Raw genomic sequence first — 15,993 nt, 5'->3', positions numbered from 1 at the left:
AGCAAACATACAGTCACACCCAGTCAACTGAGCTACTGTGCCAATTTTTTTTATTTATTTATATTCTCTTTCCTCACAGAACGAGACTTCCCATCATCTTTCGAGTCTCTCGTCAAGAAGATCCACAGACTCCTACTCCATGTCCTAGCCCACCTGTACCACGCCCACTTCCGAGAGATGGTGCTCTTACAACTGCACGGACACTTGCACTCTCTCTTTGCCCACTTCACCCTCTTCAACTACCATTTCTCCCTCGTCGACCCCAAAGACGCCGAAGTGCTCCAAGACCTCGCAGTCGCGCTAGGACTGTGCCCGCCGAACCCCTCCGATGGTGCGCTACCCAGTCCGGCAACCACGGAAGAAGACGGCGGCGCCACCACCACGGCGGGGGAACCGGCGGAAACGACGACCGTGGACCCCGTGCCTACGTTTGTCAGTGACTGTGCAATGGCGGCGTCTGGAGACAGTGCTGTTTCGTGCATGCAGTAAGGTTGGGTTGTTAGCGAAAGGAGTGAAGAGCATTTTTAAAACGGGGGAAAAAAAAGGAGCCATGACGAAGGTACGATGTCGCCGTGATGCTGTTGTGTTTGCTAGAGCTTTCATGCTGTTGCCTTGAAATACGTGTTTGGCTGTGGGTGTTAGTGCATTGTCTACCTGTGGAACTTTTGGCATGTGCTTGGTCACTAGAGAACTCTGCACGGCACAGCTGTCGATAGCAAAGGTTGCGTCTCTCACCGAAGATTACTTTTCCTTAGTTTGTCAAGATTTTCTTCTGAACTAACGTCTGGAGAGAGAGAGAGCATCTTCAAGCAGCAAGAGACAGGGACAAGAAACACGCACAACAAGACGATCTGCTTTACTAGCAACTGAGTAAGAGATTACAACAAACACATTTCTTCAAATTTAGAACACACACACACACACACACACACACACACACGCGCGCGCGTGATCGGAGCACTCTTCTGGGAAAAACTGTTGAGTCAACTTAGATATTGAAATTCTGTTGATAACAAGTCCACCCACGGCGAACTCATGGGTATCTCAGTGCAGGTATCTCTAAGCAAATGTAGAGGACAAGTAATAAGGGAAATCCAGGCAGCATTCCTTATCAAGAGGACTGATGAAGATATCTGCGTGAGTTCACCGTCGGTCGACTTGTTATCAGCAGAATTTGCATATGACACCTATGTTCTACGAGCATAAAAGAAATGCCTTTGTTGTAATCTGTTACTCAGTTGCTAGTAAAGCAGATCGTCTTGTTGTGCACGTTCTTGTCCCTGTCTCTATCTGCTTGAAGGTTCCCGCTCAGTATCAACTACCCCACTTCGCAAGTTTGCTGAACTTCAGGGTAATGTGGGGTAATCAGAACAGGAGCATGTCTTTATTGCAGTTTGTGCAATCTTTGCAAGATGTAAAAATTTCAGTTGCAGTAACAGCTGCCTTTAATAGAACGTGGCCCTTGCAGTGTGTCGCAAACCTGTGTGTAACATAGCGATAAGTTACACTAATTGCTTGACGACAGGGCACACTTTTATGCACTCGCATCGTGGAGCAGGCTGACTTATGCACACCAAAAGCGTCCAAGAGTTTAAAGGCAGCACTTACTGCTGTGCCTTTGTCGACACGTTTACACTGCTCACGTGCATAATAAGTGTGTCCTCTGTTCGAGTAAATGTGACAGCCACAACAAGATAGTCAGGTTGCTGTTGCTTTTACTGTTACGAGGTCCTGCAATGTTTGGGAGATTGCTGCATTTTTTTTCCGGGCACATTATTATACCTGGGCATTTAACTTAGTTTCAAGGCAGAAAGTCTGTCGGTGTCACCATGTGAGGCTGGCATTCTCCTCAATGCAACACGTTGTCCAGAATCTCTTCCTCCCATGATGCCATCTAGCTGACAGTATCCATAAGGCTGCATGAACTGCAAGCCATTTGTGACACATTCTAACTGGCACAGTGTAGTTTTGGAACAGTATTACACAACACAACATGCTAAGATATTTCAGAAAGCATTGAGATCAGAAAGAACTGTAGATACCACATTGCAGAGTCAGTCCGTATGGCTTTATTTTTGCATACATCCACTCAATCGAACTTTTGCCGAGGGGCGGCAAAAAAGCATCGGCTTTTCGCAAGCCGACAGAGATACTACTCAGGAAGAATGATGTCTCTACCATTTCTGCATAAGTGAGGTTGTCCAGGAGCAGGACCTCCACGTGGGAGTTAACGAACGCTACGTCTAAAATTCCCGAGCGTGTTCCCACCGGGCACATCACACGCTGTGCACTGTACTTTGCATCTGAAGCACATAGACAGGTTTTCAGCAGAACGGTAGATTTGCAGTGTGTCGGACATTTCTAATACGCATACGTTAGTCCAGGTTTAAAATAAGTCCGATTAGGCACGGACACGTGCAAAGGAAGGAATATTTTTTGCAGTAAGTATGCACGTAATTTATAACTCGAACAATACAGTGTATGCACTCCCTGAGTTATCCGGTTGGAGAATGCGGTTGGAGTGTTCTCTCATAACTTTTTATTCGGGTAAAAGTTTAGGGTTAAAGATGTTCCATGTAGCTTGCTCGTACATCTGGAGGGAGTGGGCGCTACGCCGATGGTTTCAACGTGGTGGACATTGTGTCTGAAGTAGGCGAACGTAAAGACGGGTTTGTCGAGACTCTTCCATGTGCTAGAAAATCATTGATCTCGTCTTAGGCAGTGTTTTTCTTTTCTTTTTTTTTCTTTTTTTGTTGGCCATGCTTCTCGGCATGCTGTTTCCCTCTTATATTTATTAATCTGACGTGCGCAAGTGACACGACGCATCATCGTATGGGGAGTGAGGACGCCCAAATGGTTTTTATGAGGTTTTTAATTTATGCTTGTTTTCGTTGCTGCAGAACAAGGCAAAGCCCTAACATAGTACGTGTACATATCTGTATTTTTCTTGCCCAACAGAATGTCTTTCGATCTTGATCCCTCTAGCATCTATGCACAACGTTGACTAGATCACGATCAAGTCTGATCGGTAGATTGATTATTGGCAGTGTTATTTCGCAGCTTGCTGAATAGATGAAGCAGCGCAACCCGCGTTCGTATCTGGACACGAGCACATTGATGACTATTTCTCTTCGTAGTGTGAGGGACAGAATTGATTGGTTGAAGCTCTAATCGTTCTAAATGCGAGAGGGCGTAGTTTTCTTTTTTTTTTTTTTTAGGCACTAATTTGCTATATTGACTTCTTGACGAGCTGCTTTCATCGTTATTTAAATTATAGGTTAAGTCTTGTTTCCTCCAATGTGTGTACATAGCTCTCAAAAACAACACCAACAACTCTAATTTATTTTTATTTTTGTTGTTACAACATTTGTATATAATTTGCACCATCTCAATTATAGTCTTGTGCTGTTGGATAGCATAGTGTTCTTTCCTGAGGTATTGAATACACAAAAGTCCATTAACGAGACTATTAGATAGAACTGTCGAATAATAATCTTAGGCAAAAAAAGAAAAAAAAAATCCAGCGACGGACTTCATTGTGAACCGACGAGATGTCAGTATTGATGCTCACACAAGACACGAAGCGCGCACAGAGCCTATTTAGTTAGCAAAAAGAAAAAAAAAACTGAAAAACTTGAAAGAGGAGATATACTACAACAGTTCTGAGAATGTCGCAGCTGCGAGACAATGAACCTTGGCTTTCATGTCTCACCATGTACTTAGAGGCACTTAGAGCGAAGAGAGCAGTAGAAATCCTGTGGCGGCCAGACGCTAACAATAATAACTACAGAGGAACTATATATATATATATTATAAATATATAACATATATTGAAAGAGAACCCTATTACTATCGTATATTCTTCACTTGTAAATAGGAGAAAAGAAAAAAAATGGGGCACATGTTTCGTTTTTGTGGTGGCTGGCCTTTTCTTTGGTATCGACTGAGCAAGATGGACTGTGTGTACACTGGCAGATGGGTAGGTGGTTTGTTCGGGGCGACTTCTTGCATAAGTGTATCCATTGTTGACTGTTCTGTGAAGCACTATGTAGATGTACATAAATAATATATAGTAATTAGGAAAAAGGAGGAAAGGCAAGAAGCATTGTTTGTGGCTGCATGGCAACGACAGTAGCTTTATTCCCACCATTGTCTCCTCGCCTTCCCTTTCCTTTTGTGCTTCCTCTCCAAGCGCTTGTATTTGCGATGTGACGATTTTTTTGTTTTCTAAAACCTCCTCGTTGCTGCGTGTGTGGGACAGTACAAGCTGTGTAAGAAGACCCAGCAACCCCAACAACACCGAATATCCTCTGGATGTACGAATAATGTCCTAAGGAATTCGTACGTCCGATGGATATCCTCAGTATATCCATCGGACGTACGAATCCGTTAGGGCATTGTTCGTGCATCCAGAGGATATTCGGTGGTGTTGGAGGAGGGTCATGCCGGGCGAAGGACTAGTTCATGCAATAAGGCAAGGAAAATTTAGGTAAGGGAGCACAGAATGAAAGGAATTCATCTTTTATTGGACAGAATTCCACATCTGAGCAAGTGTTGTCAGTAGCTTCTTACAAAACGTGCAAGATCTAGCCGTCAGCCAGGGTAGCAATGCTTCTTGACCTTTCCCAAGGGGCCTTGTTGAGAACACTCCTGACCTTTGCACGGCTTAGGGAACTAGACAAATCTATGTCGATGCGTGAGTGCTGCTGCTGCTGCTGCTCTCTATGTGTGACGTGGTCCTCCCCGCGGACCTTGTTGAACTCAGTCGTTGGTGCCTTTGAACTGCGTGCGTCTCACCAACTCCGCCAGATATCATCCAACCCTCAACCACCAGCAGATTTACTTCCATTTCACTCTCTACAATGCACTTTTTTATTTTCCCCCTACCTATAGTTCATTATGTGCATCCTGCCATCCGGAAGGAAGCTGTCAACTGCCTATCTTGCCACCCCCTGTGCTTTATTTATTTTGTATTTGTGATTTGTAGGTGCTATGTAGTGCTTATTTGGAAGTGTGCAAACCTATAGTATACATGCAGATTTGTATGCAATCGAATTTTTTTTTGTTTCTTGCTTGAGGATGTATTCCGGTCGCAGTTAGATTTCGCGTTTCCTTTTGTTATGGCCGAATTTGACGTGACTCATGTGAACAGGGGACGGCGAAAGAAAGTCAAGAATAAGTGATTTGATTGTGAAATTATGGGATCAGTTCCACACAAGTGCACATGTGCAGTGTTTTGGAGCGTCAACATGCAAAACCTTACGACTTTTCGGTTGCGTACAAACATTACTACTTTGTGATATCACGGTATTGAGGCAGCTGCCTTTCTCTGTTTTGTTGGAAGTGAATTAGTGAATTGGATGAGTGTCTGTGATCCTGAAAAGCCATTCCACGTGTCGAGCACATTGATGACTTGTTGACCATGTGATTTGTTTGCTGAATATTATACGTGGACTCTCGCGTCGATCGGCCTGTGCCACGGGTTGGTGACAGTTTTTTTTTCTTTTTTTTTTTTCTTAATGATGTTTACTACCGGAGCCAGTTGTACTCAGTGATTTGTTGTTTGCTGGAGGTTAGGGTTGAATGGCATGCTCCCCTTTGTGGTGTCGAAGTGTTTGAAATATCAGAGAGCGGTGAGGATTGTACGGAAGGTTCGCTCTTCGCCTTTGATAATCCATACAGCTGTGCACGCAGTTGGACTTTGTACATAGAAGACGCAAGTGAAAAAAATCTTTGAGGGAACTAGTCAAGTACAATAAAGTTTAGTACAATGAGATGCATCCTCATGTCACTGAATGTAGTACTACCATTTGTGCTTTTGCAGGAACATTGCTGTGGTGTTCGTGCCGCTGCTGGTGTATTTTGTACCACATTCGCGACAGCGGCTTTCACGATTATTTTCTCCGTCCCTCGAGGCTCAGCGGCACCCGAGAAGATTGAATGTACCAGTGTGCTAACATGTCGGCGGACCCTTGCGCGTAGTATTTCATTCGCAGGACGTCTCCCTCTCCAGGAACAGCTCTACGGTGTGTCATGATGGCTCCTGGGTTGCACCTCGCACAATACAGGAAGTGCTGTATGGCCCAGTAGGGTTGATCACCATTAACGATACTTCCAAGAGACTGTGAAGAAGCACTAAAATGCCCCCAATTTTTATGCGTGTATTGCTTTGGAGTTGCTTTGGAACGGGAAAGGGGAGCACGGCGCAAAAAATTGTTGAGAACCGCTGTGCTATAATAAGAAATGTTGTCTATATCCTGGCAAAGACGTTTACGAGTTTGTCATTTACGCATCTGACCCAATGGGCATTGCTTATTTTGCTCCTCTTTCTTTTCTTCTTTGTTTGTATGCCCGAAAGATTATTCGCAGGTCAGGCATGCCGTGGCTGATGAGCGGCAGAACGTCTTTACTCGGGAGACCGGCTCGGAATGAATGGTCATGATCTCGCAGCAACAGGAGCTCGCGGCAAAGTTTCATCTTCCGATGCTGCTACAGGTAATTTATTCTTGGGGGGAAAGCAGTGGATTAGTTGATCTGCGATTCTCAGTATATACTCCAGGATTTCAGCGCTCCAATATTCCAAGAAATTTCCCAGGACACCTCCCCGCCTCCAAAGGTTTCACGATAATAGTTCCCCCTAACTCGAGCGTCGAGGGATGGGGGGGGGGGGGGGGGGGGTATGTTGATATCAATAATATGCATTGGTAGCCGAGCTGTATTGGGGGAGGGAAATCTGTTTCACGACACACTCTTTCCCCTCGAGAAAAAAAAAAAAGCGAGTTCCACGTTCACCACTCCTAACCCTCGAGGTGAAAACGCTAGAAGAAATACCTGTCAGGATTGAAGGTTGGTATTCGAATGCAAAGTGTAGGCACGAGAGACAGTGGCACGCATATGCACCATCGTTGTGGATCACTTGTCTAAAATCGCCTGTTTAAAGCTGTTGTTTAGAGCTGCCTTCCTTTGCGTTCTCTGGGAAAACAAACTCGAGAAGGGGACAACCGGCAAGATATAGCGCTAGACGTGTAGCACGTGACTCTCGTACAATTCCGTGGTACAAGATCGTTACCCGCACATACCTCAAGTTATACAAAAGGCCTAACTCAACGTCACGTGCCATCGAGAAGTGGTGAGGCTCTTTCTTTGTGACAGGCTAGCGTATGCTTCGTCATGCAGTGGCATAGGTTCAACCCCCATGAAATTACATTTGGGGGAGGGAAACGAGGGTGAGGTCCCCATAGAACCCATCCAGAAATATTTTTCCGGCTACGCCACTGTGCCTTCACACTGCAACTTCTTTTCGTCGCGTGTACGATACGGATCGAGTGCGGATGCACTCGTTATCGTACGACACATGTGTTTGACCAATCATGCCTCTACTCACTCTACGTACCAATCCCCACACACTTCTCCTGTGCGCCTTCGCTCACTGGTCAGCTGCGTAGCCGGAGGTAATCCGTACCGTACCGCATGGAGTTCGATGGAGCCCAACTCTTGCGCGGTTCGCCGTACTTCGTTGCCGTACAACGGTGCCGCGCCGCAGTGAACCAGGCATACATACGCTAATCTCTTACGGTACCCTCGACGTGAATCCTTCGGCAATGTTGCCCAGCAGGAAAGATTGAGGAAGGCGAAGCATGCATGTGGCGTTTTGTTTCTTTGTCTGGACTACTGCTACTCTAAAAACAGAACTTCACCGCATAGCACGTTGTTCGCCAACCATTGCAAAGAGTGATAGTGTTATCGCGTCGTATTCGAAGAAAGAGGGCTGCGTACGCCCACGCTGAAGAACATGCCCACGAGTTTTATTTTTATTTTTTATCCCGAGCTACAGGTAGTCGCTGACGCTATTTACATATACAATTTGTAATTGAACACAGTTGAACTCTGCATTGGAAGTACGGCAGAAGTCTGCTGAAACGAAACAGGTGAAACGATGAAACAATCACAGCGCAAGGCTATCACGCTTAGGTTTTCACACGCTTGGGTGCGCGACACGCACCATCCCCCCACCACGCAAAAATGTCGTGGGATATGCCATAGGCGACGGGCGGGGGAGCGTGAAGCATTGCACACAGGCGACACCAGAAGAACGTGTTGATGAATTCTCCGGTGCCTTTCCACGCGAAGTACTCGTTGTACAGGTCGTCACTGCGATCGAGGTCTCCGAGGTATTTTGCCAAATCCTTCGGTGTCTCGAAGTCATCCACGTGGATGTAAGAGTGGTACGGCGCTGCTCTGCGATACTCCTCCGGACTCGCCCCCATCACGATTGGCACAACGTTATGCCTGGAAGGTGGAAAGGGTGATGAAACCTTCACTTCCACACAGCTGAAGAATTTGAAACACAGCGCACGGCCTTCTCGCGTCGAGACTGTGCAGGGACACGCTAACGGTAAAGACAGAACGTTTCTAAGAACTCTTGGTGATCTTGGTGAAAGAGTATGGGGTGAAGTATGGGAGTAATTAGCTTCTATTCTCCTATAGATTGCGATGACTCCGTGCTTTAACCCCCGACCACGAAATTTTGTCCCGCTGCATATTACACTTCTAAAAGTACTTGCAACTTCTTTTTGGGGAGTAAGCCCTTGCCACACATATCTCTCCCTTTGGAGCGTCCCTAAGGAGTATCCTCGCTCCCTTTATAGCTTTGGAGGGAGTGATATATGTGGCAAGGGTGTACTCCCAAAAAATGAGTTACAACACATCTTTTTTTAAAGAGTTTTAAGCACGCGGTCACCTACATGCAACAGTCTGCCCCTGTGACGCCACTGCCTTGAAGCACATTGTTCCGATCCGTGTACCCATCGATAGTTGTAAATATTGAGCCTATATATAGCCACAGCTGTCCACTCAACGTATTCTACGTCTCAGCCACTCACTTATCCAACCTCAGTTTCAGATGGTCCATAGGTTCGGACTGACACGTGGCAACAAAATTTACTACCAGCGAATTCGTCCATGAATAACCAACGAAACGCGCGTCTTGTTCTCGTTATTGGAGCTCGTCGTCCGTTGTGTAACCCACCTTAATGCGTTGTAAAGCTTCTCCGTGATGTAATCCCTGCAGTTAACGCTCTCGAAGGCTAAGTAGAACTTGTACTCTTCGTCCAGCATTCGGAAGCATTGCTCCGACATGGCATGTGGGCACTTTAACGGCCCGCAAGATCCGTAAATGTCCACCTAAATCGCCGAAAGAAAATATCAATTTAATCGCACGTCACGTTCATGTTGGACCCTCTTGCCTCACAGCACAATTAACCCACGAAGTAGATGCAATGAAGCTCCAAGGCACACGAAGTACCTATAGGGCCACATCAAACGCTCTTGCAACGTAAAGGAAAGCGTGAGAGCAGAGGGTCACTCGTGGTCAACATGAGGACGCGGGAACCGTCTCTCTTCACACCACTGGCCGCTCTTCAAAGCCACCCCCCCCCCTCCCCCTACCCTGAACCAGATCATGCAGTCGCCATCGAGTGCCTCATACTTCCATCGGGGTCCCTGTGTGCCCTACCACACTATCTTTCCTGGGCAACGGTTCATTCTCTTATCACGAAAGATGGCTCGGACAGACTCCAGAGATAGAGGCTGTCACGACGCTTTAGTAGTCACTTTCAGCAGTTCGCGTTCGCGTGTGACACAGGGCCTGGTCCAAACAGAGCCAGACCGACAAGTACGGAATCTAATCAACATAACCCACGTGCGGTATACACTCGAAGGTGGAGGGGGGGGGGGGGGGGAGCAATTGCGATTACTCCTCGTTCGACTCCCCTAACCCAGAAATTTACTCAACAGTGCATTTACTCCCTAAAGGGACTATTTCTTGGGGCAATGCATTTAGTCGTGCCGTCCGTTCAGTGTTTGGTTAGTCATGTTTTCATATAGATCTCCTTGTCTGCCAGGTTGACACAGACTCCCTTCTCAATCATTCCTGCTGCCGCGCTTAGCAGCCTTTGGTTAGAATATGTTAGAATACTGCAGCCTTTGGTTAGCAGTATTTACCCGCCTAAGCTGCACAGCATCTATAAATAATACGTTACTGTCTTATACTGCTGGACATACTCGCCTGTACGTATTTTGCCAACTCCTTTGCGTACTCCATTCTCATGTTGGGCGTGCGGCAGTCGGACACAAACCAGGCCACCAACTTGGTCTTGTTTTTAGCGAAGTTTCTGCCATTAAGAGTCAGTTTCTTCACCGGAGCATCAAAGGGGACGAATTTCTCGTATGGTGTCACAATCACCGAGTCTCTTCTGCAAGGGTAGACCATTCGAAGTATACTTAGCGGGACCATAGTCACATTGCTCATCCGTGCGCATTTAGGAGCTAGTGCAACGCGTCTGTCTTGAACCTGAGCATATGCTCGAAGTTTACGCGTTCCAACGGGTCACGTGGTGTCACACAGATGTACTCAAACTCCGCCTCTCTTGTTAGGTATAACGTATACGCGCAGCGACAAAGCGTATACCTTTCTCCACACCTCATCAATACATACAGGGTGGCTGCTCTAAAAGGTCACACATTTTCGCGCGTGACACGATACGTACTTGACGCACATACATCCGCTTCCTCAGAGTGAAGAAGTTACACTAGAGGATCCTATGAAAAAATCGTGGTTACCAAGCACAGTGTCGCAAAATAAATACGACCATGCAAACTTCGTGCAAACTATCTGCCGATGGTTGTGTGCAACTTCCGCCTAGGGGCGCTAGCCGACATGGGTTAGCTTCGGCTTCCACTTCGCTAGCGCCCCTAGGCGGAAGCTGCACACAACCACCAGCAGACCGCCGTGTTTACATCGGTATAGGGCATCTGCCCCGCTCCCCAAAATTTGTCGTCAAATATGCTTCAACCGACGTTCAGTAGTTCATGTAGCATGCTGTCCAGCCTTCTATTTTATTTTTAGACACCGCCATCACTTTCCCACGTGAGAGCTCATGGACGCCATTTTGAAAAGCACCAAATATATCACTATTCAGGGCAAGGTTGTATCATTAGGGTACTAACTTGTTACCGAAAAGAGAAGTCATACCGATAAGTTGCAGTCCAGTTGAATCTGACATATTCTGACCAAAGCGGGACATGAACGGGATTTTCCAACGCATAGAAGATCCAGATCTCTCGTGGGTCTCTCGGTCGCGCCTCTTCGTATCCACTTGGGAACAAAATGGCGTCCGCAGGTCGACTGTCGTTCAAGACGAACGCCTGACATGTGTCGACGGGACACTGGTCACGAACGAAAAGACGACGTCCCTCGTGAAAGTCAGGAAGGCGGCCTCGTAGCAATATCGTCTTTAGACCTGGGAAGAATGCCACAAATAAGTGTCAACGCCGCCACAAATTACGCGGTGCTGCGCTGGATACCGGCTAAGGAATACCGTACAGACGGTCAGCCCGCATACCAATGGCATCGATGCGTAGGCGTCGAACGACATCACATTGTATAGTGGGTCCGTCATGAGCAACTTGCACGGATATTAACTTAACTTTGCTGTGTTGGGAACAGGTATTGTCTTTTTCTTTTCTTTTCCACCAGTGAATACCAGTGGAAAAATACTTTTGCAAAAATGTTTGTTTGCCATGCAGGAGTGCACTCTAAGAAGAAGAAAAAAAAAAGTAGAATTTTCTACCAATTTTGGCAGAGCTGTTTTCCAACCACATTTATAATGAAACCAATTTTACCTTTTTGGTATAACTGCAGAGTAGAAACAAACTACAGAGTAGGAACTGTCATTCTACCAGCTTGGGTAGGAAATTCTCATTTTCTTTTTTTCTAGAGCAAACGTGAAAGAGGAGCAAGGGTAAGGGACGGCGCGCGTGGATTGGCTGGTAGAAGTACTATCGTTCTACCCGCTTGGGTAGGAAATTCTACTTTTTTTTTTCTTAGACTGTATCAAATGCAAGGCCATACATCAAAAGCTTCTAAAAGGGGTGGCGCCATAACACCTCTCAGAAAAACGTTCCGTTCGTTAGCCGGAGGCGCTCTATCTATGTCTTACGCGACGGTACGGTTTTATCGACGGTACGTTAAACATTAAAGGGCTTACATTGGTTACACCTTGTTCACAATCCTCCTACAAAAGTACTGTGACACTCCGGGTGTGACTTTTTGAACCCGGCAAAGCATACGTTTCCCAGATCGATCTTGTAGCGTGCAAATATTGACCCTTCTGTAGCCGGCCCGTTTTTGAAGAAACCAATTTTGGAAACGGGCGAATTGTTCTCACCGTTGTCGCCCTTCTGACTGGTGTACCCTGGTGGGACATACATCAGCTGTTCCACAATACGGTCATCGTCCGACCCATTCACGGGCCATAACTTGCGGTCCACCCGACTGGACGGCGACGGTCGTATCACTCCGCCTTTCATGAACCAAGGCAGCTCGTGGCCTAGCTCGGTGTTCCTACGCAGTAACGAAAGACTTTAACCATAATGTCTTACAGCCAACTTGGGCACACTGATTTGGCTGCTTGAATTTCGTCTATATGACGCCACAGATTCTGTGGAGCGTTCATTAGGCTGTATGGTGTGTCCAGAATAGCGGATATTCAACGATACTGCACGTTCGTCTCCAGCCTAAGCAGTGACATTGGTAACACAAGAAGTCTGTGATAGGCGCGACCAGGCGCGGATCTAGGGGGGGGGGGGGGTCCAGGGATCCGGACCTCCCTCAATTCCAGACTTGAACATAGGGTTAAATGGACCAATCCCAGGATGCACCTGGTACTTGTCCAATGCGGGCCCCCCACCCTCTGGAACATCCTAGAACCGGCCCTGGGCACGACTTGTGCAATTACACTTTGTGAAAGCTAAATGAGCAATGTTGCAGACCCATTAACGACCAAACAACCAACAAACCTGCACCAACAAGCCTGCGCCAACAAGGTCTGCTGACAAAACAGGGATGCCCAGTGACACAATAGCGGGAGCCGGGATTTCGATCAAGGTTGCGGAGTTGCCACTCCGGAGTTGGAATGATTCCGGAATCATTCCAGATTTAGCAGAGCCCGGAATGGAATCGGAATGGAGTGGCGGAGACTGTACTCGGAATGGGAATGGAATAGTAGGGGTGCCCCGGTGGCAGCTTTGGTTTCAACGTGCTGGTTTCTGCCCTCGCACCCTTTGCACCGCAACTGCACACGGCCAAGAGTGAAATAACCTTGTCTTTGTGCTTTTTCCGTGCTTGGTAATGTCAATCTCCTCTATAGCACTGCTGGACTTGCCAGTATGGTTACAGGTCCTTTTCTTTTATTGAGGGAATTAACGGAATGGAATTGGGTTGTCAAGCCATTCCAGGAGTGGGACCTGACCATACCTTTTCATTCAGAGAAATCGAAAGGAATGGAATTATCGCAAATCTCCATTCCTCGGAATGGAATTGGAACGGAATGGGGGACCCCATTCCGCAACCCTGATTTCGATCAGTGTACCCAGTTCTGTTGTCCGGTTAACGGTTATATTCTTGGGCAGATATAAATGCTGACAGTCATCTACAGGTCATTTCACGTGCAGAATGCTGAAATGCAGTGGAGACACCGTCGCAGACGACAGGCTAGACGAATGCAGACGACATTCTCGCTTGGCCGCGCAGACGTCCCGCTCTTCGTGCAGCGACTTGTAAGAGGTGAATTTATTCTCGTACTTATTTCGTCGATCTGACGCTTTTCCTTCAGTCTACCTTCACCGTATCGCTTATGAAATCAATGACTGTATATACTATGTGGCTGATAAGTTCAAAGTGATTCTATGTTGAATGTTACTGGTTGTCTTATATCTTGTCTATGCCATCCCCTGTATCTCCTGTATAATAAAGGCCTCTAAAATAAAACCCGACAGTGTTACTAAATAAAATGAATAAATCGCTGGATTTCGAGCTTTGAGACCAGGATAGTGCTGTGGCAGTTTGGTCGCACGACTTTACGGCTTCGGATTAAGTGCCTTTGAGAAATCGCACGAGCAATTTTTTTTTATTTTTTGATTCAGTGTTAGCGCCGCGAAGCAACTGTAGCTATGAGCGGCGTACAGATGTGGGCAGATGGAGAGAGGACAGCAGGAAGGAGTGGGGGACAGAGGGGTTAGTATGCGTCCTGGGCTGACTTCATGGGGAACTGTGCCGACATTCGTCTGCAAAGTCTTCGGAGAACCCAGGGAAAACCTCATACAGCACAGCCAGTGGTATACTCTTAAAAATGAACTTCACCGCATAGCACGCTCCTAGCCAACCATGATCTCGAATGATATCGTTATCTGCCCTGATTCGTTGAAAACGGGAGGCGTACGGCTTTTTTGTGACATTTATGCTGCTCATAATTATCACAAAAAGGCCTACGCCTTCCGTTTTCAACAAATCAGCCCAGATAACGATATCATTCGAGATTATGGTTGGCCAGGCGCGTGCTATGCGGTGAAGTTCATTTCTAAGAGCGTGGGTTCGCTCTCGCGCTAGCCACATGACATATATGTGCGAGTGACACTTTGTTCTGTGTAAAGCTTGATGACTGAACAACTTTTACCTGAAGCCCTGCCTTTCCATGATGCGCTCCCGTTCGCGGCCATCGTTTGCATGTCCTGACTGAAACCATGCTTGCAATCGGAGAGTCGCTTCAGGGAGGTGGATGCACAATATCCCTATGAACATAATCGTCACGAGGCCGATGGATAAATCTCGAACGATGGTATTCCTACGGAAGCAATAGCGTTGCTCTGCACGGCCAGACATGGGGATCTACGCTGCAACAAAGACAGACAAAATTACTGCTCTGCTATCTATGACAATCGAGACACAGCCCCAGTGGCGTAGCGAGGAGGGGGGGGGGGGGCGTTCAAACCCCCTCAATAGTGCATTTTTATTTATTTTTTATTGTTTCCGTTTTCATCTAACAAAAGATGGCGGTGGCACCGGAAAAAGCTACAACAAAGTAGCTTGAGGGCATCCGGGGGCCGCACTGACACTAGGCAGCACCAGAGAGTATCAAAGGACCGTGGCAGCACTATGCAGAAATGCAGTACACAGTACACAAAAGTATGCAGTACACAGTAAAGATAAAGAGATTGTACAGACAAAGATAAAGGTTTGGGAGAGGGAAACGAGGGGGACGTCCTTCTTCCTAATGGAAAGTCAAAGAGTGATATTAAACGGTAGGAACAACTTATTTTTTATTTATTTACATTTACATCTAAGTTTACCATGTGTAAATAAATAAGTTGTTATACTACCATTTAATATCACTCTGATTTACTCACCATCGGCAACTTGACATCGCCTATTTTTTCTGCCTTCGTATCTTAATGGAAAGTCCTCAGAAAACCCCTCCAGAAGTTTTTTTTTTTTTCTGGTTACTTCATTTTACTCTGAAAACCTCACAGCATAGCACGCTCCATGCCAACCATTTCCACAAACGATAGGGTTCTCCCTTCCGACTTGATGTGACAGGAGGTCGTACGCCTTTTTGTGGCATGTTATTATCCAGATTGCCATCCGTCTTCGAATCAGAAGCGATTAAGTAATTAACCCTATCATTGCTGGCAATGGTTCCGCTCTATGCGGTGAAGCTTTTGTTTTTAGAGTGTCGCATAACCGTCAAGGCGATATTCTTTCTGGATCACTTATGGTCAGCTATGATCATTTTTTTGTTGAATAATTTTTTTTATCAACGAACGGATTTTGTTGAAAAATCACGTTGTTTGTCGCGCAACCTGTCCCAGACAAAACCGTTTACGGAAGGACCCTGGATTGCTCCTATTAAATATTCATTATCTATAGACATAATAATGTTAACTTAATTATCTCGTCTAAACGCGTGATTTCACTGTTCCTAGCTCTGCGTGTGGCTCGAACACTTAGGATAGAGCGTTACGACTCCGTACTCACATTCGTAGCAAAAAGCGAATCCTTGAAATGACTAAGATGAAATGTTACGTAGCGCACGAGTCGCGTGAGCATGGCCCAAAGCGCCCAAAGCCAGCGCGGGCACCTGAAAAAAAGAAAAAAAA

At 46.4% G+C, this 15,993-nt stretch overlaps 2 protein-coding genes across 4 annotated transcripts in view; one reads left to right on the top strand and one right to left on the bottom strand.

The window, feature by feature from the left end:
* Nucleotides 1-5,774, top strand: part of LOC135393961 (MOB kinase activator-like 2) — a 63,145-nt gene extending 57,371 nt beyond the window's left edge. For both annotated transcript variants that reach the window (XM_064624343.1, XM_064624342.1), the window contains exon 5: nucleotides 80-5,774. In XM_064624343.1, coding sequence (XP_064480413.1) covers nucleotides 80-489 — 410 coding nt within the window. In that variant the 3' untranslated portion in view covers nucleotides 490-5,774. The remainder of the gene's footprint in view (nucleotides 1-79) is intronic.
* A 2,073-nt stretch (nucleotides 5,775-7,847) lies between these two features.
* LOC135393959 (glycoprotein 3-alpha-L-fucosyltransferase A-like) lies at nucleotides 7,848-15,960 on the bottom strand. Of its 2 annotated transcripts, none has more exons than XM_064624339.1 (7): nucleotides 15,872-15,960; nucleotides 14,514-14,725; nucleotides 12,228-12,403; nucleotides 11,033-11,300; nucleotides 10,067-10,253; nucleotides 9,029-9,183; nucleotides 7,848-8,289 (listed from the first exon to the last, which is right to left on the bottom strand). In XM_064624339.1, exons 1-7 carry the CDS (start codon nucleotides 15,941-15,943, stop codon nucleotides 7,968-7,970), a joined length of 1,392 nt encoding a protein of 463 aa, XP_064480409.1. In that variant the 5' UTR covers nucleotides 15,944-15,960; the 3' UTR covers nucleotides 7,848-7,967. The 2 variants fall into 2 exon arrangements, with proteins under 2 accessions (XP_064480409.1, XP_064480410.1); XM_064624340.1 differs by having other exon boundaries at nucleotides 14,514-14,730; nucleotides 15,872-15,955.
* Nucleotides 15,961-15,993: the final 33 nt, after the last annotated feature.

The sequence above is a fragment of the Ornithodoros turicata genome, chromosome 5 (assembly GCF_037126465.1).
Source record: "Ornithodoros turicata isolate Travis chromosome 5, ASM3712646v1, whole genome shotgun sequence".
NCBI lineage: Eukaryota > Metazoa > Arthropoda > Arachnida > Ixodida > Argasidae > Ornithodoros > Ornithodoros turicata.
This window is presented reverse-complemented; position numbering and strand designations above follow the sequence as displayed.